This window comes from Acyrthosiphon pisum, chromosome A2 (genome assembly GCF_005508785.2).
Source record: "Acyrthosiphon pisum isolate AL4f chromosome A2, pea_aphid_22Mar2018_4r6ur, whole genome shotgun sequence".
NCBI classification, from domain to species: Eukaryota; Metazoa; Arthropoda; class Insecta; order Hemiptera; family Aphididae; genus Acyrthosiphon; species Acyrthosiphon pisum.
Window position 1 is genome coordinate 25,501,123 of NC_042495.1, and position 25,336 is coordinate 25,526,458.

Genomic DNA, 25,336 nt, shown 5'->3' on the forward strand with positions numbered 1-25,336 from the left:
TAAATTTTCAAGTATATTTACTCAACAAATAAAGTTTTATTGACATCATAGAAATAAAAACTAATTAAATTGGAAACTGAAATTGTCCGTAAACTGCTCAAAACAAACCAAAATATTTTGAAAATTTTATCATGTATAGAAAATGAAAATATAAACAACCAGTGAAAATTTCATGTATTTACAGTCATTCGTTTTAAAGTTACACCAAAAACCAAAATCAATTTTCTAGAAAACAGATTTTGCGTAAAAATTCCAGATTTTCCTTAATTTTTCTTTTGTTTTTCACGGCGCATTTGAAAACTATTTGAAAAATCCACTTTTGACCCCCCAAAGTACCAACTAGATTCACTTTCCTTTCAGAAAAGGTACTGTTGAAGAAAATACAAGCACTTTTACTGTCCTAAAAGGTGATGACAGACACAAAAAAATTAAAAATTAAAAAAAAAACACATCATTGTAAAATTAATACATTCATCGTTCCACTTAGAATCTAAAAATGATACAATGATACAAGGCAGTATCATTATACCCGCAGAGTGTATTTTTGAGGACAAAATGGCATCGGCACTGGGCACCTGAAGTAAATATGAAACCTATCATAATTTATTTATAAAACTGTACTTACTTTGTATGAAAGTTGACCTTGCCCTGGAAATTGTACTCTGTCTTTTTCCATAATAGGTTCAATATCCATTACAGTGTATTCTGTTAATTGTTTACTTTTGAATACACTTTGAAAACTGTCTCTCCAATATGCAGAACTACTCACCTCTGCCACTAAAAATAATATAATCAACCATTATAGCATAGTAGCATACCTCCAGAGAATGGAAAAATATCAACATTTACATTGGGCGGTAGACGGATCAATCAGCTTAATAGAGTTTGTTACTCTGTAGACAATACAAAGAGGACTGATACCTCCAAGTTGTTGACTAAGTTTTTTAGATAAGCAAACAACACTATCCTTCATGACAGGAACAATTTCCATGCTGAAAATAAAAATGTATTTAATTTTAAAATGTAATCCAAACTAGATAATAATCAAAAATTAAAATTATAACTGGTATAGAATCTCAGTGCAGTAACTGAAAAAAAAATCATCCTAAGTTGTGAAGTATTAATTATAATTCTTTAGTGAAACCTTATTTTTATTCAAAATTGTTTTTTAGTACATATTTAATTTAGGTAACAAAAATCTTCTTCAAATATAATTCATTAATTATCCAACACCAACCATATTGCCTATATAATATAGAAGTTAATTTTACTGTTTGTTATTGAACTTTAAATTGTTTAATGAAATAATTTAATCTAATCAGTAACCAATATTTAATTTTGAACATTTTAGTTATAAATTCAAGTTTTTTAACTTTTATTACCATTTTTTAATCTATACATATAGTATATAATTAATAAGTAATATCCTTGTAAAAATTATTTAGATGAACATATCTTCATCACTTGTTATTACTTTAAAATTAACAATGAAAAATACAATTAAAAAAACTACATTCAATAAAATAGGAATACATTTTTTTTCTACTGTATTGAGTAAGATTTTATATCAGTACTTAGGACTTCAATAGCTACAAAAATACCTGTATGTGAATTTGTAATTATAAGTATTACTATGAATATCATGCGATAACAACTTTTTAGAATGCTGATATCGGCAAGGCAATACAGCAGTCATGAAGTCTACAAGTTTACGAGCTTGTGATTCAGTTGAGTAAAAAAAATCCAAACCATCTGAAATAGATAATATTAGATTAATACCATTGATATACTTTGCTGTTTCGGAGTAATAAAAAAAAATTATTATCTCTTACTTGATTCTGGTTTTATAGACAATGTATTTTTATGCGCTTTATGTTTTAACATTAACTGTTCTAAGTAGTAAAATGTTTTCTTGTTATCTGATTTTTGTCTAACTTGTACCTGTGATCAAAATGTTTAAACTATTAATGCTGAATTAATTATATTAATAATCATGTAGTTAAGAGGGTGCCACGCATTTGTTGTCTCCTCCGTATTGACAAATATGACACATTCGACATAGCAAATTTTTATTTCTAGTTTCAATAGTGTACTACTAGTTTTGACATCAAAGTGAATTGACCTATGATCAAACTTTTAGGTAAGAACATTATCTATGGTTAAGCGTTGAAGATTTTTTCAATATTTTTATTTTCAAGCAAGATATGGGTATGTGAAATATTACAAATCAAAAATGATCATATCTCGGTTGATAGTTAAAATATTGAAAAACCGCCAATTCATAAAACACTCCAATACGAATATGAACAGCACATTATAAAAAAATAGTGAATGAAAATTTGTATGTCCTACGTGTGTAAGTCATCTTGAGAATCATTGTAAGATATAGAAAGATGTTGTATTTAATAATAGAATTATCAATAAGAATATACTTACCAAAGCACGCCAATAATCCTGAGCTTCAGACCTATGACAATCATCACACATTTGATTTGCAACAGTAAATTCGACCACAAACACTTGTTGCAATGTCATGCCACTCATCACTTCACCGTGCACAGTAAGTTTTACCTAAAACATAATTTAAAGTTTAAGACATTTTTTAAAATTATTATTTGTATAATTTATTTGAACCTTAATGCGTTTGGAATGAGGTTCAGTCCAAATAAATCCAGCATCCACTAGTTTCACTTTATTCAAAGCTTTCAGTTTACGCAAGCATAACCCCAACAGTTCCTTAGACTCAAGCGCACAGGATATCCACTCGAACGGCGGCTGTAGATATCGTTCGCAGTTGCGACAAAATTGCAATATTCCTTGTTTCGGTATGTCTTGAGTGATATCCACATGTATACGAAGGCAAGAAACACACATGTTGGCCGGATTTGGCTCCATAGGCACACCGCACTGGCAACATAATCTATAAGAACACAGTAGCAATGTATATGTTAAATACGGGTGTACCGTTAGTTTCGCGAAACGAGGATAACCGCGATACTTACATTTTGAGCACCGTCGCCGGCACGGAAGTCGGAGCGTAGTCCATTTTCGAGAGGTCCATTATCCAATATTTCGATTAACTCCAAATTAACTCGGTTCGACGCGACTCTGCGAGCGTGCGAAACAGACGATCAAGTGAGAGCGTGTCTGGCGAACGCCATTAAAATCAACATTTACGTTCTACGCAATTGATAACGGGGCCATCGATAACACACAGCGATGATAACACAAACGTGCAGTGCGCACGTCGATACGGAGGGACTGGCCGTCGTCGGTTCCGTTGGCAGCGCTCGTTTGTGCCCACGTACGACAATATTTCACGTACCTACTTTGTTTGCGCCGAATAACCCGCGCCATACCGCATACCCGGTCCGCAGTGCAGATAGCGGCGGATCGTCCGATATCGACCGCCGCATCGACCGTCGTGCATCGCCGGCGCTCGCAATTTGCCGTCGGCAGTTGGCTGTTGCGTCCGGCGTCCGTTACCGTCTCTACCGGTTACCGCGTACCGGCAACCGGCGTCTAGCGACCGGCGGCTTTGGCGGCAGTTTACTGATTCGACGGCGGTTTGCGATTTTCCGGCGGCGCGTCATTTGCCAAGGGATCGTCGGCGGCGTTGTCGCGTCCGTCTCCGAGTGATTTCGCATTTTTGTTTTTCTCCGTTTGCGTGTGCCGCGCTGAGGTGAGTAACGATAAAATATTATGTAAAATTTTATACCGTTTGTCGATATGACGTCCTTTTTATGATTGATTAAACTCGCTGATTACACCCGCAGAGACGTGTCAATAACACGTACTCTAAACCCACCGTCCAACGTGTTTTATGTACCCGCTAAAATTCTTCTCGGCGTGTTTATTTTTTTTGTCGTTTGCGACCGACGATGCCGTCCCACGTCGGTTTTCGACGATACCCAATCTCCGTCCCACGCCCTAGTATGAATTTTGTTTTTCAATCGTCGGTCGGTACCCGTTTTGGAAACTCGCGATTTGCTTCATATTATTATCAAGTCGATCGCAGGTAGGTGTGTACCTATATGTAGTGTTGTATTCAAGTCAGTGGCGATGTGACACATCTTATGGTTACCAGGCGGGAAATCTATCGCAGTACTAATCATCATTTTATTCAGAGTCATTTTTGTCTTGTTGTTGAATGTCCGCCTCGTAATTTTACATTTTCCCACTAATCCGGCAATCGAACAAATTTCGAGACGTCAACACACGGCGAGTCATTCCTATTCGTCGTCTCTTGTGCGGTGGGTGCACGGTGGTGGAGAAAATGTGTGGCGTAACGTTTGGTTGGGATCTCTTGCTTATCGATGACTCATATTTGTTGTCTGCCAGCTCTACCTGTTGAATGTTGTCGCAACTGAATCTCGTGAGCTTGGCATTTTCGTGACTCGTCCACAACTAATATATTTATCAATCATTAGTATAGTTTATACCCTCGGGAGATGGTCGCGTTTATAGTCATCTTGGTTTTTCCACGCTTCACCACTGCTCGGAGAGAACAGACTTGATCCCAATTGCTCATCCTCACACTACAACATTCGTTCTATGATCTGTGTCTACATTTTGTAAATTTGTATGAAAATTATGGTTTATCAAATAAAATTAGTGATATTTTCTAATATTTTGTTACATATATTATTTTATATTATGATATATAACACTTATTAGTATACTTTATTTGTAGTTGATGTGTCTTGCCATAATTATTATTGTATTTGATGTAATTTGGCACAATAATAATTAATTATTAACGTCCTTAATGTAATCTTACATAAATTCTCTACTACCTATGTGCTACTAACTAATTATACAACAATATACTTTCCTGATCAAGATGTAATTGGCCAATTATTCCTATAATTAATATTATAATATCTAGGAGTTTTATACTCTATTCCAAATAAGTCTGGAAACACTGTGCAGTCTTTGAACGGTAGAGCCGCTGTAATTGGCTGCAGTAGTCAGCTACGCCGACTGCAGTCAATGAGATTGCTCATGCGCAAACTGCAACGTGTTTCCGTCAGGATGTTTTTCCAGACTTATTTGAAATAGATTATAACATTGACTATATTTACAGAAGCCATTTATAAGAATATTTGGTTATCTGTAATATTTTTTCTTGTAAAACTATAAACATGTATTAACATATTGAGTGCCTCGCCGTATTGACAATGTCCGTGTAGTCAAAACTAGACCTGTCTCAACTTAATCTGACCTCCCTCCTCCCTAACTTGAAACGAATAGGTACTCAATATCAAAAAAATTATATTTTAATTTTGGTTGGTACTTTGCGTACCTCGTTGCGTACTATAGTATTTGATTGAAATGTGTTCATTAATATTTACGAAAATGTATAATTTTTGTATAACAATGAATGAAAATTAATTTCTCTCTAGTGAATAATCTGAACCTAGTATATTAATAATGTAGCTCTTATGAGAACGTTACATCGACATTAGTTGTCTCCGTCTTACAAGTGCATAACATACCAAATTTTGTGCTCTGCAGATCACGTTTATCTAACTCTGCTATTTTAAAAATTAAAGCAAATTTACCTCTTATTAAATTTAAATATAAGATTGTTATCTATGGCATATCATAGGCTTTTTGTTATTTTTTAATTTTAAAGCGATATCTAAGTATTTTAAAATTGTAAATTGTTTGTATTTCTTAAAATACTCATAACTCACTTTAAAATTGAAATATAACAAAAAGCTTAACAGATGCCCTAGATAATAATCCTTTGTTTAAATGTTATTTAGGTAAATTCAACCTAATTTTTAAACTAACAGAGTTAAACATGATCTGTGTAAAATGTGATATGTTACGCACTTGTAAGATGGAAACAATAAATGTCTATGGAACGTCCTCTTATCAATCGTATATTACTTGTATCAACCTTGTAGTACTTAATAGCATACTTATCATTTAGAAATGTATTTTTATTTTCAGATACGATGGCAGTTTGTTTTGTTTGTAATTCAAAATTGTATGGGGAACGAACACGAGTATGTTCAAGCATTACACCACACAGTAATGCACCATACCCAGAAAAGATTAGTGAACTCTTGGGAGAAGAATTTGTTATTATTGTTACGCCTGCGGATCACATGTGCAAGCGATGCACATCTCTTCTTATTCATATTGACAAGCTGGAAAATGATCTGAAACTTGTTAAAAATGCAATGTTATCATACATTCAAAAAAAATATGGATTGTTGCCTGCTGATCAGCCTGTTACTTCTATTGAAGTATACATTTATTTTGTGTTTATATCTATATATAATATTTAACTATTTTTTTTTTTTATCTTGTCTAGGTTGTCAATGGGAATTTAAGGACCGATGACTTAGAAATAGGTCAGAGAAGAGTTCCTAGTGGTTTGACAGTTAGAGATCCTTCTACTAGTGCTGGTGGAAGTAATGCTCCTTCAAGAACAAGACAGGACGCTTCTAAAATTAAAATATACAAATGCGGTTTTTGTCCATTCCAATCCAAAGACCTTGGTCACGTTCGGTATTTTCATGAATAATATTTTTCCAATACACACCCTTAATTTATTTATATTTCAGTTTCCATATGCGTTCTCATATGAAAAAGAAAGATAATGAAAAATCAAACCAAACCGTGACAAAAACAGTAACTCAGGTAATAAAATATATGAAATTTTATTATACAATTAAGTGAATAAAACATTTTTAGATTAACTAATATTTATATACATTACATTTACAAATGCAGTTAAATAATATATTGTGCAGAATATAGAAATATTAATTTTGATTTTGTTGTATTTTATAAAGTAATTGTAAATTTAAATCATATTGATTATGTCACAAACTTTAACAGGAGCTCAAAAATCATACTATTGTATTTTGTTAGAGCTACCGGGCAATTTTAACCCGTTGTAGGTGATGCTATGAGCATTTCGCTCACATAACTGTTATTTTGGGAACCATTGGCTTCAAATTATAGTTATATCGATATTTTTAGTATGCTCATACAAGTTACTAATGGAAATAAATACGTGGAAAATATCTCATCTATATTTAAACTGTCCGTCTTTTTCTAACAAATGTCAACAGTTACCAGTATTTGCTCCCCGGGGATCGGCAGACGGTTATTTTAGCCAAAACATACCAGTATTTCTTCCGTCATACTGATCGACCTAGTAATTCGATAACAGTTTTTAACACTGATTTGGATTCGTTGTAATATCTGCTTATAGATTAGTCAGTCCACTTTTCCTAATTTCGTCCTTCCAACAATAATTAAATGTGGGCGAAACACTAACACGTCATTAATGATGTGAAAACATTAGCGTCAACAACGACGGGTTAATAACCACTGTATTTCATAATGAGACAGTTTATATATTATTATTTATGTTGGATTTTGTAATATGTACTAACATTTTGTTGAACGAACTACTGGTTACCTGTATTTTCCTTTTAATGCAGTCAACGGCCGCGCATTCTCTAGAACTTAGAGTTATTTATTTCATATCATGAGTCATGCAAATAGATAGAATAAACAACCTGTAATGTTTTGCTTAAACTCAATATATTGTTACTCTTTAAATTGGTTCAATAATTTTCATCACTGCTATAATTGTTGCAAATCAATCACTATTCACATTCTTGAACTAGTCCCTTAAAATAAGTATTTTTTTTATCTTCTATGAACTTAGGTGTACAACTTATAAATATAAAGAAACCTAAAATTATTATACCCTTTTTCTATTTGTTATGGTCCTTAAATCTGTTTTGTTTGAATATTCTCAGCAACAACAGCCTCAGCAGCAACAACATCAAAACCAAACACATCAGCTGAAGTGTTTACCAAGCAAACAACAGCAACAAAAAAAAAAATTGTACAGATGTCAAGTATGTTCTGCATCTTTTGATAGCAGATCGGATTGCCTGGATCATATTCAAAAGGATCACAACCAGCAACCAACATCCACAACACAGGTTAAATTACTAATAATTTCCAAAATTCACTTATGACTTCTTAAATTATTATTTTTAGGAACAGGAAAATTTACAACAGGAAACCAATGTTACTTTGGAAGAAACCGCGTCAGTATTCCAACCACACAATATACTAAATTCTATAGAGAATCAACAGGACGTGATCAAGACTGAGGATGATAGTCATTTAGCTGACGACAAACATGCTATGGAAACAGACCTTGACATGATGCTAAAAGACAATATCCCAGATGAAAACTCTGAAGTTCCTATACAAGAAACACAGAATATTTCTGAAAATATGTCCGAACAAACAGAACTTATGCAACCTAACCAAGAAATCCCCGTTGCAAACGCAGATATAAGTGACATGGCGATTGGAGGGGGTGAGGCTGGAACAGACCATTTAGACATTGAATCGATGTTGGCTGCCATTCACAATGATGTCGTCTCTCCCCCAAATGATGGTGGAAATGCACAAGATGGCGGAAATGCACAAAATTTTTTATGAGAATTTTAAAAACTCTGTAATGTTTTATCTTTAAAATTATTAGACTATCATCACTTGATAATAAATTTAATTGATATTTTTTTTTATACTTGACAATATTTATTAAATTTTAAAAAACTAGTACAAATAATTTAAGTAACAATTTTTTTTTTATATTATGAATTGTTTTGAAATAAAACATTATTCTTGAAAACAGTGTACATAATTATTTGGACTAAAATGTTTCTAATTCAAGTAGGTATGTTTATTTTAGATGTATAAAGTTATTTTTTTAGGAGCTCTTCCAACTTGCCATTTTGGGACATCTTTCTTACGTCAGAACCTCCACCAATAAATACGCCATTCACAAACACCCGTGGCACCTAAAATAATAATAAATATAGAGAATCTATTTAATAAATTACCTAATTAGTATCAATAAATTTACCGAACGAGCGCCAGTTATTCCTTCTAAAGCATCTTGAATATCATCCATGTCTTCTCTCTTATCTAAATCGATGGATTTGTAAGTGGCTTTCAGCTTGTCAAAACACTAGCACATTTTTAAAATTGAAACAAATTGTTATTAATCCTTACGTTGTATAGATAAGTATTTAAATTCTTACTTCTTTAGCCATCTGACAGTAGCCACAGTCTGATTTTGAGAATATAACAATAGGATCGTGCGCAATGGCGTCTTTAACAAACTGTGTAGCAGCCATCACTTGAGTTGGAGAGGGTATTCTTCTGCTGGAAAGTGAACCCATTAGTTAGTTATATATTGAATCGTTTTATGTGTTTTCACAAAAGTGGAGTGGAAAATGCAATCAGTATGTTTGAAAGTAATTTGTCTGTCAACACATCAACTAGTTAACATAACTACCATAGAACCTTGTATAGAACAAATTAAAATTGACCTAGTTAGCTCTAATTTAAGACTCACATTTTCAAGTGCATAAGTTATGACTAAAATATTTTTAAATGTTAAATATGGACTAAATAAGTAGTTAAGAGGACGTCGCACCCACATGTGTTGTATCCGTCTTACACACGTACGACTTAGCAAATTTGAGTTATCAGTATGTAAAATATTAACATTTGAAAATGCTCATAACTCATTTAAAAATTAAAATATCATAAAAAACCGAAGAGAGAACAAAGTTAACATTGTTACCTAAGAGTTTGATAATAGGTCAATTCACTCTAATATCAAAACTGACGGCACCCTATTGAAACTAGCGAACGAAAATGTTCTATGTCATACGTGTATAAGACGGAGACAACACATGCGGGTGCGACGTCCTCTTAATGGCTTATAATCAAGTTTTATTTTAATAATATGATTAAAGAATAACATAAGTAAAATAGTCAAAACAAAACTCGTATGGCATTTGCCATGCTCATTACTCAAAAATAAGGCATTCAAATTGGACATGTAAAATATATTCTTTACATAAATTATATTGATATCGAAGCATGCCCCTGCCCTAAAAACAATTTCCGCGACTGCCAATAATAATAGTAAAATAACTAATATATTAAATAAATTGTTTTGATTAGCATAGGTTAAAGAAATAACAGTGCACACAAATTTATGTTTATATAAATAAGTAAATTTAGTCAAAATACAACTACCTAAATAATTGCAAGAACATTTCTTTGATGCTTAGTACAAATTACTTATGGATTGAAAAAAATGTATTTTATTATGACTACTCTAATTGTATGGTAAGATAAGTTGTGTAGTTATCCCATAAATTCTGTAGTAGTACATTAGAGTAGTTGAACTAGGTATTGTTTAGTACAACTTATTATCTCATGTCTAATTATAAATATAAATTTTTGAAAGAATAAAAACAATCCAATCACCAAAGTCAAGTTACGATTTTATAACCACTTTACAGTAAACATCAGGGCGTGTAGAACATTTTTTGTGTGTGAGGCCCAATGCATTTTTATTTTTACTACTTCCACCATCACCACCATCACCTCTAGTTTTATAAATAAAAACTGTACAATTTACAAGTCCCATATCTTCCCAACGGTTTGTTGACATTTAATTCTCTATTATGACTAGTCAATCTCAAATTATGCTCATGGCCTCACATCGGTGCACCCCACAACCCACCCATTTATGTTGAGGCACAGGCCTCAAAGAATTATCTTTACCACGCCACCGGTATTTCGACATGTTTTCAATTAATTATTTAATATTACTTGAAATATTTTAATATTTGTACAGAGTTATAACACTATATTTTTGTATTTAGTTAATCTAGTCTGTTTATTTTATTGAAATTAATTTCAAGTGAGTATTGGTACTTAAAATTAATTTATTACATAAAAAAATGCTGATCATGCATTCTCAACTACCTATAAAGCTTATAAATTAATTGCAAAAAAATTGTATTTATAATTTAGGTCATATCTAACTAGGTACCTACCTAGTATATACAATCCTCAGATTTATTTTACAAGAGACGGTTGAGGACGTTCAACTTAACTGTACATGACAAATATACTAAAAAAATCATTAAATTATACTTTCAGAGAAACAAAAACACTCATGTAGGTATCAAAAATGTTCACAAAAGCCAATCAGAAACTACCCAACATTAAAGTTATTAAATACACATTTTAAGTCGCTGGCTATACACACACAGAACATGACATATTATCTAGTGCAACTCGGAGGTTAATGATATTTTAATTACAAAGAAAACTATCAGTATTTTAAAATGAAAATATAAAAAATACCATTTGAAATGCCTTTTGTTGATATTCTTACCTCTAAATTTGAAAAAATAAAAAAAAAACAAAAATTTGTCAAAACATTTATACAATACGTCAACAGAACGTTACCAAGCACAAGGGGCGGATGTGTTCTCGTTACTATTCTCTGTCACTCGTTCGACGCACACTCTAAACCGACAACTCATTTTTAGCCCACCGCAGTTGTACCTACTTATAAATTGTTTTTAACCGCGACGAATGACAATATTATACAAATTTGTACCTATTTTAAACGATATTGTTGTGATTTCCATTTTAAACGACGATGGTCTGCTGATCGAATAGCTTGAAATGAGACGAAATGAGACTTTTTTTCTATAACTCAAAACTGTCACGTCCACCCCCCCCCCCCTTCGAACGATCGGAATTCCGGTGAACGGTATAGGTACGATAACAATTTTTAAGATCTAACGATTACAAACTGCTTAATATAATTAATAATGTTACATAAAACTAATAATACTATAGGCGCCTGCATACAAATTAATAATGTACTCACTTGCGAATTAGTAGAAACGGAGTGATTTTCTGACTCGGAAATCACTGCGGCGCTCGACGTCCAGAAAACTAATGAACGCCAACGACGAACAATATTATAATTACGTAATTATTATTATGAGAATTATTATTATTATTATTAAAAACCTTATAACAATAATTATACCATTTACAACGAATAATGATGATAACGTGCGATAGAAAGTGTACGACGGAAATTTAATGATTCCCCCTTACCCCGTCAGCCGTAAACGCGTCCAGTTCGCAGTTTTTATTGGTCGACGAGTCGCGGCGAGGCGAACACTGATATCACGAATTGTATAAAATTATTTATTATTAATATTGTAATAATATATAGTTCTTATAATTTAATAAACATATTATGATCGGACTGCGGATAACACATATTATAATATTATTGTGCACAGGATCCGACGATATTTCAATATCAATTTGTTTCCGTCGTACCAGCCGATGACTACTGTCTTGTTTCATCGCGACGATAAAATATTAACCTATAAACGAATTATTGCGAATTATTATGAAACAGTCATAAAATGTTGAAATATTCGTGCGGATTACGATACTTTGTTATTCCCGCATAATATATTATACACCAACGGGGTTGGGCAAGATACTCAAAAACGAGTACCTATCGAGATACCATGGATACAAGATGCTTTGGACTTGGGAGTATCGCGATACCAGTTACTCGATACATTTTCATAAAATTTGTCGCTGGATTTTTAAAAATCATGTCTATTATTGTGAGAATGGCCACTACATTAAGTAATTAGGATGACAAATAAAATAATAAAAATTGACCGTTATTCAGTAATAATAATAATACGATAGTAATAAAACAAATCAATTACGACATTACGTAATCTTGTTATCGTCAACAAATGTACCAAAAATATCCGCAATACGATTACATAAAAATTATCCTATAAACGAATTATTAGGAATTATTATGAATAATATTAAAATATGCATGTGGACAACAATATTTTGTTATTCGGCATTCCCACATAATATATTGTAAACCAATTACCTGCGAGACGACGTGTCTACACTTGTTTTTTCGAAAAGTTTTAACTTTTTTGAAAATATCCCATTTATATGATTTTATATGATTTCAAAACAACACACCAATATAAAAAAAAAATATTTTTTAAAAAAATTTTAAGTTTTTGCGATTTTGAATGACACCGCACGTTTTTTTTATTTCACATTCCTAAGCAGAATATTATTAGGAAAATTTCAATGTATAAAAATCAAATTTCGAAGAAGTATAGTTCATTGAGTGGCGGCTATATTCAAGGTGTTTTCGTCAATAGGTACACCTTATAATTGGGTGGGTGGTCTTGGACCACGGTGGGTATAGTGGGTAATGACCCTAAATTAATAAAAACAAATAACAATATATTTAATAATCCAACCAGTGGGTTCAGTGTAATATAGTGAAACACATAAATATTTATATTATGAATTATAAATAATATGTATTAATAAGTACCTAATCATTAATTGTATATGCCTAATACCAAGTGGAGATAAGATCATTTTTATATTTTGTTCCTTTCATTTATTCTGTGGATATACAGTACACTATACACTATAGAGTATTGACTGAAAAAAAAAACAATCACTAAAATATTTTTAGTTATCTCTGTCGTGCCATCGTTAATCGTTATTAGTATTATTGCACTTAATATATTGAGTCAAACTATATACGAATACCTATTTGAATTTAAAAATACGAATTTATGTCTGAATGTCTGATTGACCATTTTTACATGCAAGTATAGGCATACCTACAGTCATGCGAATTACGAGTTACCTATAATCATACGAATGTCGTGATATTATTAATACATCGACAATAATAATTTATTGGCAGACGTTTTCCAAGTCTCTATGGGAAAATTGTAAATATGTCTTAGAAAAAAAGTGAGGGATATAAAATTATAAAACTATCAAAATTTAAACTATGTGTGATTATTGCGGGAAATTAAAATGTTAATTTAGAATTTTTAGATTTAACGCCGAATTGTTTAAATTATTTTAAATATGTACTAAGTAGAACAAATGATACAATTTTCAAGAAATTACACATTTTCATTCAGAAAAATAATATTATAAATTAATTTTCAAATACTTTTTAATATTTTTTTTTAATACTATTTTTTCTGTAATATGTTAGGGCCGTATTCGAAGTCGATGCTTAAAAATAAGTACCTATGGCTTATAGCATATGACTCAAATAGTCAAATGAGATTCGTAAACGAGACTTTGGTTTAAATTAAGGTTGGTCGAGAAAGCATTGCTATTTTAGTTATCACAATTTTTTTTTTAAATTAGCAAAATTAGCTTAAGCAATACTTATTCTCAGTGCCGTAGTATTTATGCAAGGACAATAATTAGATAATGGAACATTTGCACTGGGCCCACTCAAAAGAGGGGCCCACCAACTTTAGGCATACAAAATTAATTGTAGGTACCTATATCTTTTTATCATACCTACTTTGGGAAAACAAAATATATTTAGATTTTATTTGAATGTTTCGGTGAGTTATAAAGTATAATGAGTTTTCTCTGAAAACGACGTCCTTAAACAATTTTGCCGACAACAAAATCGAATTGTCGTTATTATCGTAATAATATTATTAATTATTATTGTCGTAATATTACTATTGAGTATTGACGTTATATTGTCTTGCGCAGTTCCGTGATATACGTCGTATTTATTGTATTTATTTGTCATTTGTTTATTATTTTTAATTATTTAAAATATCAAAAAATACTTAAGTGGTTTAATGAAAAGAAAATTAAAGGATAAACGAGATGAAGAAACATAAAAACTACATGGTAGTGTATATAAATTTAAGTTTAAAACTAGTTTAGTAGTTTATCTGCTAGCGCACAATCGAATTGTTTGTGAAAGCTGATTAGCTGAAATCGAATTTAACTTAAAACATTCAACATAAAATATTTAGTTTGATAATATAAGTGTAATACCTAATCAAAAATACGCAATACAGTAAGCATTCTAAGTGTAAAGGGTTCTTGTGACTTGTATATTAATAATAATAATAATAATTATATTAATATAAAATTTTTAACAATTCAATTTTATTCTATGATCCAACTCATAGAGTAATACTCTATGGATCCAACTACTCATATTTAAGCAACTAATTACCTACACACAACAATACAACATTAATTTAAAAATACATTATATGCATACATTTTATTTTAGTATTGAAGAAAATAGAGATAGACAATTTGGGGCCCAAAATTGGAAGTTGTACACTTGTACTGGGGCACTGGGCCCATAAATTGGTAAATCAAGCTCTGCTATTATTCTTAAGCATCGACTATGAATACGGCCCTTAATGTTCATCATGTTATTTAAAAAAGTAATTAACAATTATATATTTTCTATGATATATTGTATGATTTTTCATGTAACTTTAATATATTTTTCATTGCAATTTTAACATAATATTTATACTGTCATTTTGACATATTTTTAGAGCAATTATGACTTATTTTTTAACGCAAGTATATCCGTTCTCTACTCATAATTTCTTCGAACTACTTATCCAAAATTTGATATTTATAGGTCAAAATACACCGAATATAATATTCTGCTTCGGAATATGAAATAAAATATGTAATGGTGTCATTCAAAAAAGTAAAAATATATTTTTTTTCACTAATGTTTTGGCCACTCGTGGATAGTATGCTACCTACTAAAAATCTGGACGCATATTATGTATTATAGTATGCTAGTGTCTATTAAAATGATATTTATCAGAAAATATGACATACCAATACCTACCGCAGTCATCGTACGTAATCGTTTATTATATTATAATATTTTTACTTTTTATATAATTTTAATTAACGGGAAAATACCTGTGACTAGAGTTATTGAGATAATTAACATATTAATCGGTGATACATTACTATAGTCTTATAATTATAACAGCAAAATATCCACCAAAACCCACGATAACTTACTTTTAGATACTATATTGTTTTAGTCTGTAAGTGGTGTTGTGTCCTTTCATTCGCTGTGCGTTATAACTATAAAAAAAAAGGTTAGGTTAGAGTTATAGAGGCCGGAATTATATCATTTTGCATGTTTTTTTTTAGTCTATATGCAGTCATACGCGGGTGTTCAAAATCTTTACAAATCATGTAACATGTAAATAAATGACAAAAGTTTTTTTTCATATTTGAGAATATTTCAAGATAAAAGAATATTAATTAGTATAATAAAGAATATTAGAGAATAATATTATATCGATTAATTTTATATAGATTTTCGATATTTTGTGTTGCAGTGGCGTAATTAATATAAATTATATGCCCGATAATAGTTGTATATTCATATAATATATACAGGGTGTAATAACAGATAGAACTGACTTTTGGAATCACTTTTGTTCTAATCAATATTTAAAATTTTTTTTTATATATAATTTATAGTCACTCGCGGTACGTAGGTGTGTATTACAAAAAAATATTTTTATTTTTTAACACTGAAAATATAATATAAATTCAATATACTCGTCATTTATTCAAAAGCCGGGGCCCCTCCGTTTTTTTAGATTCTGAGTGGAACGATGAATGTATTGATTTTACAATGATGTGTGTTTTTTTTTATTTTTTATATTTTTTTTGTGTCTGTGTACACGTTAAGTAGTCGAAATAATGCTTCGATTTTTAACTTCAGTATCTTGTTCGATTGGAAAGTGAATATCGTTGGTGCATTGGGGAGGTCAAAATTTAAATTTCCCAGTAGTTTTCAAAAGTGCCAAGAAAAACCAAAGAAATCCATATTTTGTAATTTTTTGAACTTTAAATGCTTATAAAAAAAAACTGTGACTAACGATTTTTAATATTTTTCATCTGCTTTTGAAACAATATACTAGGAGCCTTCTATTAAATTTTCAAGCTTTTTTATCCAACAAATAAAATTTAATTGATAATTTTAGAAAAAAAACTAAAAAATAATGGAAAATGAAAATGTCCGTAAAGAGCTCAAAATAAATCAAAATATTTTGAAAATGTTATGGTGTATAGAAAATGCCAAGATAAACTTTCAGTCAAAATTTCATGTATCTACTATACTATTTTTTTATTTTTTTTTATTTTTTTTGTGTCTGTGTACACGATAAGTATATGTAAGACTATAGTCGAAATAATGCTTCGATTTTTAACTTCAGTATCTTGTTCGATTGGAAAGTGAATATCGTTGGTGCATAATATTATTGATAATTAATAATTATTGTTTATTGTTTTGTAGTTTTCATATGTTTCAATAGTTTTATAGTTTTTTATTAAATGAATTATTCCCTACGCCAGGGTTCGCGTTAAATATTAGATATATCTACATATATTGTATTTTAATGTTATTATTTATAAATTATAAATAATGTCTTCTCGCAGCCCATAAGCAATACCTAGTTATTTATAAAAATATTGTCGACTGCATAATATTCAGCGATGATTTGTCAATACGACTGCAATGCTGTTGTAGTCGCGTTTTGTCGATTGTCGTTGCCGCCACAGCAAACTAATTAGGTATAGTTCGCGATATCTTTGGTGTTACCTATACTGTTGTATATTTGGTTATTTATTTATTTATATCGTGGTGAATGTGCGCAATTAATTTATAATTATTAATCATGAAACGCATATTTACTAAATTATATAATAGTTTATTAATGATTATAATAAAGGTAAATTTTATATTATAATCCATATTGCTATAAATTACATGGGTACTTACACATTTTTTGGGGACCCCTTAAAAAACTGATCTATGGACCTTTCGTGTGCTAGGCCGACACTGCAAGGATGGTCATATTATCATCATTTTTCTAGCCAGAAAAAAAACCGATTTACTTATAGCCTATAGGCACTAATGTCGTATAACAAATTACCTGTATTTTACACAGTTTAAATGGGCTACTCCTGCTTCGTACACTATAATTATTATACGCACACCGTCGTGCCGTTATTATTTTTGTTTTTACTTAGCTCGCGCCACGACCGTATTATAAATTATAATATACCAATGTAAATACGATAACTATACCCATATAGTAATTTTATAGTCTGTAGGTAACGATGAAAAATTATGTCAATTGAACATACCCATACGGCCATACGTCATCAATCTAATTTAATTAAATCGATAAAATGTTACCTATTATAATTTATAAGTTGAAGTTTTTTCTAAGTGGTATTATTTTTTATTACCTATATACCTATTTATATTGGTATATATTTGTGTTATGTACTTTATTCTTTTGCATATAAATAGGCGTGTTTTTAATTAATATTGAAGCATATTTTTGAATATTTTATTATGATTTTTAAAGAATATTTGAAGAATATTTTCAAATTTTTAAGAGAATATTATTCCGGCCTCTAGTTATAACCAGTGTTGGGTAAACTATAGTCTATACTTTCGAAAAGTAATACAATTACGTTAGGTACTCGTTAAGTATAAATATCTATATTTAAAATATTAAATTATAATAAATATTATTATCACGTTACTTTACTTTTTTTAAATAATAATTACAAAATCAGTACATAACGACTAATAATAGTAGGTATAGGTACATTGTAGGTTAATGCCTTAGGCGGGAGCATTACACGGCGTATTCCGCAGCGGTTTCCGTCGAATTAAGGGGATTCGATACCTCGGTGATTGTCTGTTTTTGTCTAACACACGCGCGACATAGTATTTTAGACGTGTTTTTTGCCAAACATACCAATTGATCTAATGAAGCGATAAGAATTCTGAAAACAGATTTGAATCTGTCGTCAAGTCTACTGGAAATCGACTTTCCCACATTTTTCATATTATAATACCCAAATACCTAAAATTGTCATATAAAAAAAGAGTATTTCAACCTTTAGAGAAGTTAAAATCAAAAAATCAAAAATGTGAGAATTTCGATTTCAAGTAGTCTTGACGACAAATTAAATTATATTTTTAAAATTCGTACCGCTTCATTTCATATCGATCAATTGATATGTTTGGCAAAGAACCCGTCTAAAATCCTATGTCGCGGGTAGGTGTGTTAGACAAAAACAGTAAATCACGGTATCGACTATCGAATCCCATTAAGAATACCTACATTGATTTATATCGGAGTAGCTATATACACGTCGGACGTAATAATACGCCGCGTTTTCATCCATGGTAAGAAATCTCAAAGGAAACCCATCCCCTACTTCCCTACTCAAGGAAAAAAAAATTATAAATAATATTAAACAATTCAGATTGCAGCTAGGTATTATCGTGTTACTGAAATTCGCCAAATTTAGAAATGTGGGGGCCCTGGGCCCACCCTTAGAAAAGTAGATTTGTTTTGTTTACATTTATTTGGAATTTTGGTTATGAAAAAAACAATGATTTGTTGTGATAAAACATTAATGATAGTATAAATTACATTTATTAGATTATAATATTATGTACTATCAATTGTTATAACTTATAATATTAAATATACAGAACTTAAATAATAATTGTCATCATATGCGATAACTTTGCGAGACTTCGTCGCCGCAAATTTTTCAACAACTTGTGAAAAAGCCAATGATCTTAGTAAGTCAATTTCGATGCTTGACAGTGCAAGGCCTGATAGTCGACTTTGTGTCATCGAAGTTCGTAGTCGGTTTTTTACTAACTTCATTTTTGAAAATGATCATGCCCCGCTACAGTTGGACACCATCAAAACTAATTAATATAAACGCAACACTACTTCTACATTAGGAAATGCCCGAAATTGAACACTGCAAAGTGCAAACTTGCTATCAACTGTCAAGTTGTTATAATATGTGTTTATATTTATAACTGTTTTTGATTAAAATTTCTACGAGTCCTAAGGCCGGGGCTATTTAATACACGGCTTATTCCACCGAGTTTTAAACGCAGCGTTTTCCGTCGATTTAAACCAATGTGTTTTTAATTCGACGGAAAACGCTGCGGAATACGCCCCAGCCTAAGTTTCTACAATATGATGACATAATAAGCGATTTTAAATTTATATTTGTAAGCTCGCTCACTTATATGCATTTATAATATACAAATATATTATTTGTATTAATAATAACATTTATTTATACATTTATGACAATATAAATGATTGAACATTTTTATTCAAGTTGTGATATAAATGTTTTTTGCAAAATATGTTATACGGCCCTTATTTTTTGCCCCACCTAAATCCGACCCTGTTCGTGTATCGTGAAATAACTATAATAACTAATAAGTATAATGCACTAATAGTAAGACACCATAAAACCGGTAAAGAATGCGCTATTAAATTATTGTTAAATTGTGCACGTTTATACATGTTTTTTTATTTTATTAAATTAAAATATTGGTGTTTTATTTTTATGATGAAAATATTATTGACAATGTTGAATGTAAAAAAAATGCATTTGCGCAGATTTCACCACATTGTAGCCGCATAATACGTCCTATTACTCTTATATTATATATTACATAATATATTTATATTGATTATTATATTAGTATATTACACGGCTTAATTTACTTAACGATTATTTACTAGAGAGTACGTATAGAGACTTTTTCCTCCTATAGATTATTTGAATATCATATTTATATACAGGTAAGTAATAACTATACAATATGCATACTATATATAAACGAATTAAGATATTATATACATTTATAGGTACCAACGTGGCAACAGGTACACTAATTTTAATATATTATACAGTGCTTGGAAGGATCGCGTTCAAAAGAACTGCTCGTTCCAATGATTTCGTTCAATTTTCGGGAACTTAACGAAATTGTAGTTTCTTTTTCATGTGAAGGAACATAGAATTGAAATTTCGTTCATTTACATAGGTTTAGGGAATTACTTAATTTATAAACTTCAGTAATTTGTAAAACGAAACTTTTCAACATTTTTTTTTCAGAAATTTAGTCAACATAACGAGCTATGTACGATGACATCGACAATATGTTTACAAAATGTCAAGTCACTCAGTAAGTCACAGCCCACGGCGGTCGTACCGGTCTTTACTTTTATTTTAAATCACAGTGAAAAATGAAAATGTCTATTGCGGACCCTAAATAAAACGAAAAACTATCCAATACAGAATTTTTCTATGGTCCCGGCATGTTCCTATAGTTTTATATGGACGTTGAACCTCAATAAAACGGAACATTCCTAACGCGGAAACGCAACGATTTTATACTTTGTTCCTTTTTTTCGTTCATTTACATAGGTGGTAGGTACAAGTTTAAAAAAAAATAATGTATTATGAAACAATGAGAAATTTTTTGTATAACTGTTTCACGGATAATGTTCTGAAGTATAAAATATATATTATATTATATATATTATATTATGAGTATGATATTGTAGAACTTATATTATTTATATTTATTATTTATATAGGTAATCGTGGGTTTTCTGGTGATCGGCCATATCGATCGAGTAAGAACCGATCGTCGTCCGTATCCGGACCGGTCGTATGTTATAATATAAATATTATTATTAATTTATTGTATTGTGTATTTGTGTGTGTGTGTGTGCATACGCAGAGCGGTCGGGCAACCCGCAAACGAATATTATTATTATATTAATGATAATTAATATATATTTTCTAATATTAATTAATATTATTTTGTTCTTAAGTTACCTAGCTGTCTCGCGATATGAAATAAAAGTGTAAGAAGAATATTGTGTTTTTATTTATTAAATAAGAGCATCCTTTTTGCCAGCTTCAGGGTGATGTAAATCTACCCTACAATATAAATATAATATATTGTATATCAATTAGGAGTCTTGACTTCAGCCTGAGTGGTTCTATTCCGCGCTAAACAGTTTTTACTACGTTGTACACTTGTACGTTAGCCAGACGGACACAACACATCGGGTTAGCGTTTTCTTAAGTGGTTGTATCCGTCTTACAAACGTACGATAAAGCAAATTTTTGTTCACTAGTTGCAATCATAGACCTTGGTTTATAGGCCTATGGTTTTAATAGTGTGCCGTTAGTTTTGATATTAGAGTCAATTGACTTATTATCAGAATACTTTCGGGAAATTATTTTAAAATTATTCTGAGTACTACCAAAGACTGACTAAGCCTTAAAAGTACTACCAAAGACTGACAACAGCACACTATTGTAAAGGACGAATATTTGCTATCTCTTAAGTGTATAAGACGTAAACATCAAACGCACGGGTAGCGTACTAACATCCTCTTATTATTATGTATTATTACGGAATATAATACCACAGGATATAATATGAAATAATAATAAAATAGTATATAATAATATATGCTAGGTGGATCACTTATATCATAGGTGTAAACTGGGGGGGGGGCATTGCCCCCCCTAGAATAAATTAGGAGGGGCAGTGCCCCCTCTGACATTTAACATACCTTGTTTTAAAATAAGTACAAAACAGCTGGTTATAGCTACTACTATACAGTTTTTTTTAAATCTTAATATTCAATTTTAGCTTAGGTATCTTGTTAGATAATGCTTAGAATGCTTAAATAATGCATAATAAATAATTATATATAATATATAGGTAGTAAAGTGTCGTTTAGCCGCGGACACCCGGTCCGTAGTTGAGTGGTGGGTTTAGCCTGTTAACACAAGTAGTGTTACCTCCAAAGGGAAATATGTGGTGGAGGTACAACCACAGTGTTATCAAACAACAGTTTTTTTGATAATACTCTTGTATGATATTGTGCTAGTCGCTAGATAATATATTTTGAATTTTTGTGACTTCATACTAATTATCTAGTTGTCCATTGTCTGTTCTGCGAACGTTCTTTTTCGTCTTTACGTCGTCTCAAGACATTCACTAGAAACACTATTGGTCAAGAGAGATTAACTAACATAGCTATTTTAAATATAGAAAAGTTGTACCCAATAAATCTTGATAAAATTATTGATAAATTCAATGCAGAATCAACCCTAAGAGGCAGAAGACTACAGTTAATATAAATTTGTTATTATTTTAAACATAAAGTTAATACTTAATTGTATATAATATCTACTTGCAGTTTTTAGAATTATGATGCATTTTGTTTAGAAGTTATAAAATATTAAAAATTTCAATGTTTTTAATGTATTTAAGTTTGTATATTTATTTCATTACTTAGTAATATTGATCACCTTATACTAATATACAACTACATTCTACAACAAAAGGTAATGTTAACATATATTTACAAATAAATTATGTAAGGTTAACTATATAGACTAGTTGATATGTAGGTATATATATATATAATAAATATATATATATATATATAATATATATAGGTAATATATATATATATTATATATTTGCCCCCCCCTAATATATTTCCAAGTTACGCCCATGACTTATATAATACGCGTTATAAAGATAATGCTTATATACCTGTACCTATACATTATTTTAAAAAACAAATTGGTCTCAAATGTTGCTTATCCGTTGCTATTCAAATTTGTAGATTACCTATGAAAAATTAATATTTATGACTTAATCCAAATATGTTTAAGTTATTTATAAAAAAATAGACTTTTCTAAACTTCAGTTAATATAATCCTATATCAGTGGCGTAATTGAGAATGTTTCATGGGAGGGGATCAAAATAAATTTGTATGGCAAATTTGTGGGGGGCTTTGCCCGTAATACATCATCAGATTTCTCTGTTTCTTTAAATAATATACAAAAAATTGTGTATGTAAAATTATTTTAAAAATATTATGCATTATTAATATTATTATTAGAAATTATTAAATTCTATTTTTTTTAATAAACTCATTCACATTTTTTATAATAATTAATATGACATACCTAATAGTTTATTGAATAAACTGCAGTGACTGCAGTTAAATTTTCAATACATTTTTTAACTGGTGTTTATTTAATTTTGCATAATTTTAGCGCGAGTTGTAATACTAATTATAAATTATAATAGGTGTATAAAATACGTCGTACATATTTTGTACGATTTTAAAACATTTAGTTCCGGGCCTAATAATATTTAGTATTTTGAATAATTTAAAATTGTAATACCTACGTCAATTCCAAGCTTCTTTTTAGAAAAATTCAATGGAGTACTACTAGTTGCTGGTAGCTTACTTTTTTTTTGCTCCATTTTTCTTTTAGCTTATAAAAATAAAATCAATTACTAAGTTGTGTGACAATGTGACTATGAGGAAATGGCACGGTGTGTTCTGACCGTGTCAATAGACAGACATCAACCTTAATTATTAATAGGTATATCGTGATTAAAAATCGTCGTTTTATTAGTTGATTTATAAATATATACATATATATATATATTATTTTTATGCAGTGGCGTCATTTCAGTTTTCAATATAAGGGGGCAAAGGTTTTGACCGGCCCGAATGGGTAAAAATAAAAACCGTTCACTTCGATTACAAATGCATACCTACTATCTGCTTACATTTTTTTATGGTGCCCTTTGTATTGAGTGGGTAACATAATTTTTAAATATATGGCAGTAGATATTTTAGAAAAACAATTGTATACTTATATCAGTTAAAAGTCTACAGACTATTATATAATCAGTATTATAGAACACCCAAATTGAATTAAATCTACAATTTTAAGTCTCACAAGTTTGTGTTTATCATGAGACTATTGTGGGAGAAAGAAGTCTTTCTGAAATCTACAACTTTAACTAACGAACTAGCCTGATACCTATACACTAAATAGCGGACAAAATGTCAGTGACCGAGATTGTCCGGTATTTAGAAGTTTCACTGTACTTAATAAACTGAAAGAAATTAAGTTACCATTTTCAAAAGACACATCAATTAATTTTACACTAGGTATAGCGGTGTTGACGCGTTTAAAAGTACCTACCTTATAATTAATGTAGTACTATTTCAAATAAAAACGTACAAAAACGTATAAAAACATTACAAAAACGTTTATTTATGCAAATCAACAATAAAGAATGTTTATAATTTCGGCTGTAAGCTAAGCATATTTTCTTCGAACTTCAAGCGATCAGCTCGCCCCCGCTTTGTCATTCGTATATTATGTGCCGATTCAATTACATCAAAACGGCGGTGATATACCGCTGACACGTGCAGGGGACTTCAGCACCCCACGGACAATCCGTGGTCTTCACAACGTACAAGTAATTAGTAAACATGTGGCTGAGTTCCACGTGACGTCACGTCGAATGGAACGTCAATTATTATACAACTTTATCACGTCGTCTAGGCATTACAGCACTGAGTACATCGTATATTATATACATTTTACATTAGGTTAGGTTAATAGTGTAGGTTTGACGCCATAAAGAATAATTAACATGTACCTACATATAAAAAAACATTTTTTACAATTTACAATAAAATATCTTATACATTAAACATTTGGTATACTGTTGCGATTAATTTGTGGGTACGAAAATATGATATGATTAATGAAATATGATTTATGATGAACTACAAAATATGATTTATGGTGAATTACAAAATATGATTTATGATGAATTACAAAATATGA

The 25,336-nt window shown here is 30.5% G+C and overlaps 3 protein-coding genes across 7 annotated transcripts in view; 1 reads left to right on the forward strand and 2 right to left on the reverse strand.

Moving 5' to 3' along the window:
• Nucleotides 1–3,178, reverse strand: part of LOC100164292 (60S ribosomal export protein NMD3) — an 8,457-nt gene extending 5,279 nt beyond the window's left edge. Inside the window, exons 1-7 of the mRNA XM_001952278.5 lie at nt 3,003–3,178; nt 2,635–2,920; nt 2,437–2,571; nt 1,833–1,941; nt 1,602–1,752; nt 850–992; nt 626–777 (exon numbers count right to left, since the gene is read on the reverse strand). Coding sequence (XP_001952313.2) covers nt 626–777; nt 850–992; nt 1,602–1,752; nt 1,833–1,941; nt 2,437–2,571; nt 2,635–2,920; nt 3,003–3,061 — 1,035 coding nt within the window. The 5' untranslated portion in view covers nt 3,062–3,178. The remainder of the gene's footprint in view (nt 1–625; nt 778–849; nt 993–1,601; nt 1,753–1,832; nt 1,942–2,436; nt 2,572–2,634; nt 2,921–3,002) is intronic.
• Nucleotides 3,179–3,421: 243 nt separating this feature from the next.
• Nucleotides 3,422–8,680, forward strand: LOC100167708. The gene is made up of 6 exons (XM_001945759.5): nt 3,422–3,682; nt 5,962–6,260; nt 6,329–6,525; nt 6,582–6,657; nt 7,794–7,982; nt 8,041–8,680. Exons 2-6 carry the CDS (start codon nt 5,967–5,969, stop codon nt 8,491–8,493), a joined length of 1,209 nt encoding a protein of 402 aa, XP_001945794.1. The 5' UTR covers nt 3,422–3,682; nt 5,962–5,966; the 3' UTR covers nt 8,494–8,680.
• On the reverse strand, nt 8,544–11,989 carry LOC100158804 (glutaredoxin-like). 5 transcript variants are annotated; one of them, XM_016802597.2, is made up of 4 exons: nt 11,765–11,918; nt 9,099–9,363; nt 8,921–9,025; nt 8,544–8,855 (listed from the first exon to the last, which is right to left on the reverse strand). In XM_016802597.2, exons 2-4 carry the CDS (start codon nt 9,237–9,239, stop codon nt 8,757–8,759), a joined length of 345 nt encoding a protein of 114 aa, XP_016658086.1. In that variant the 5' UTR covers nt 9,240–9,363; nt 11,765–11,918; the 3' UTR covers nt 8,544–8,756.
• Nucleotides 11,990–25,336: the final 13,347 nt, after the last annotated feature.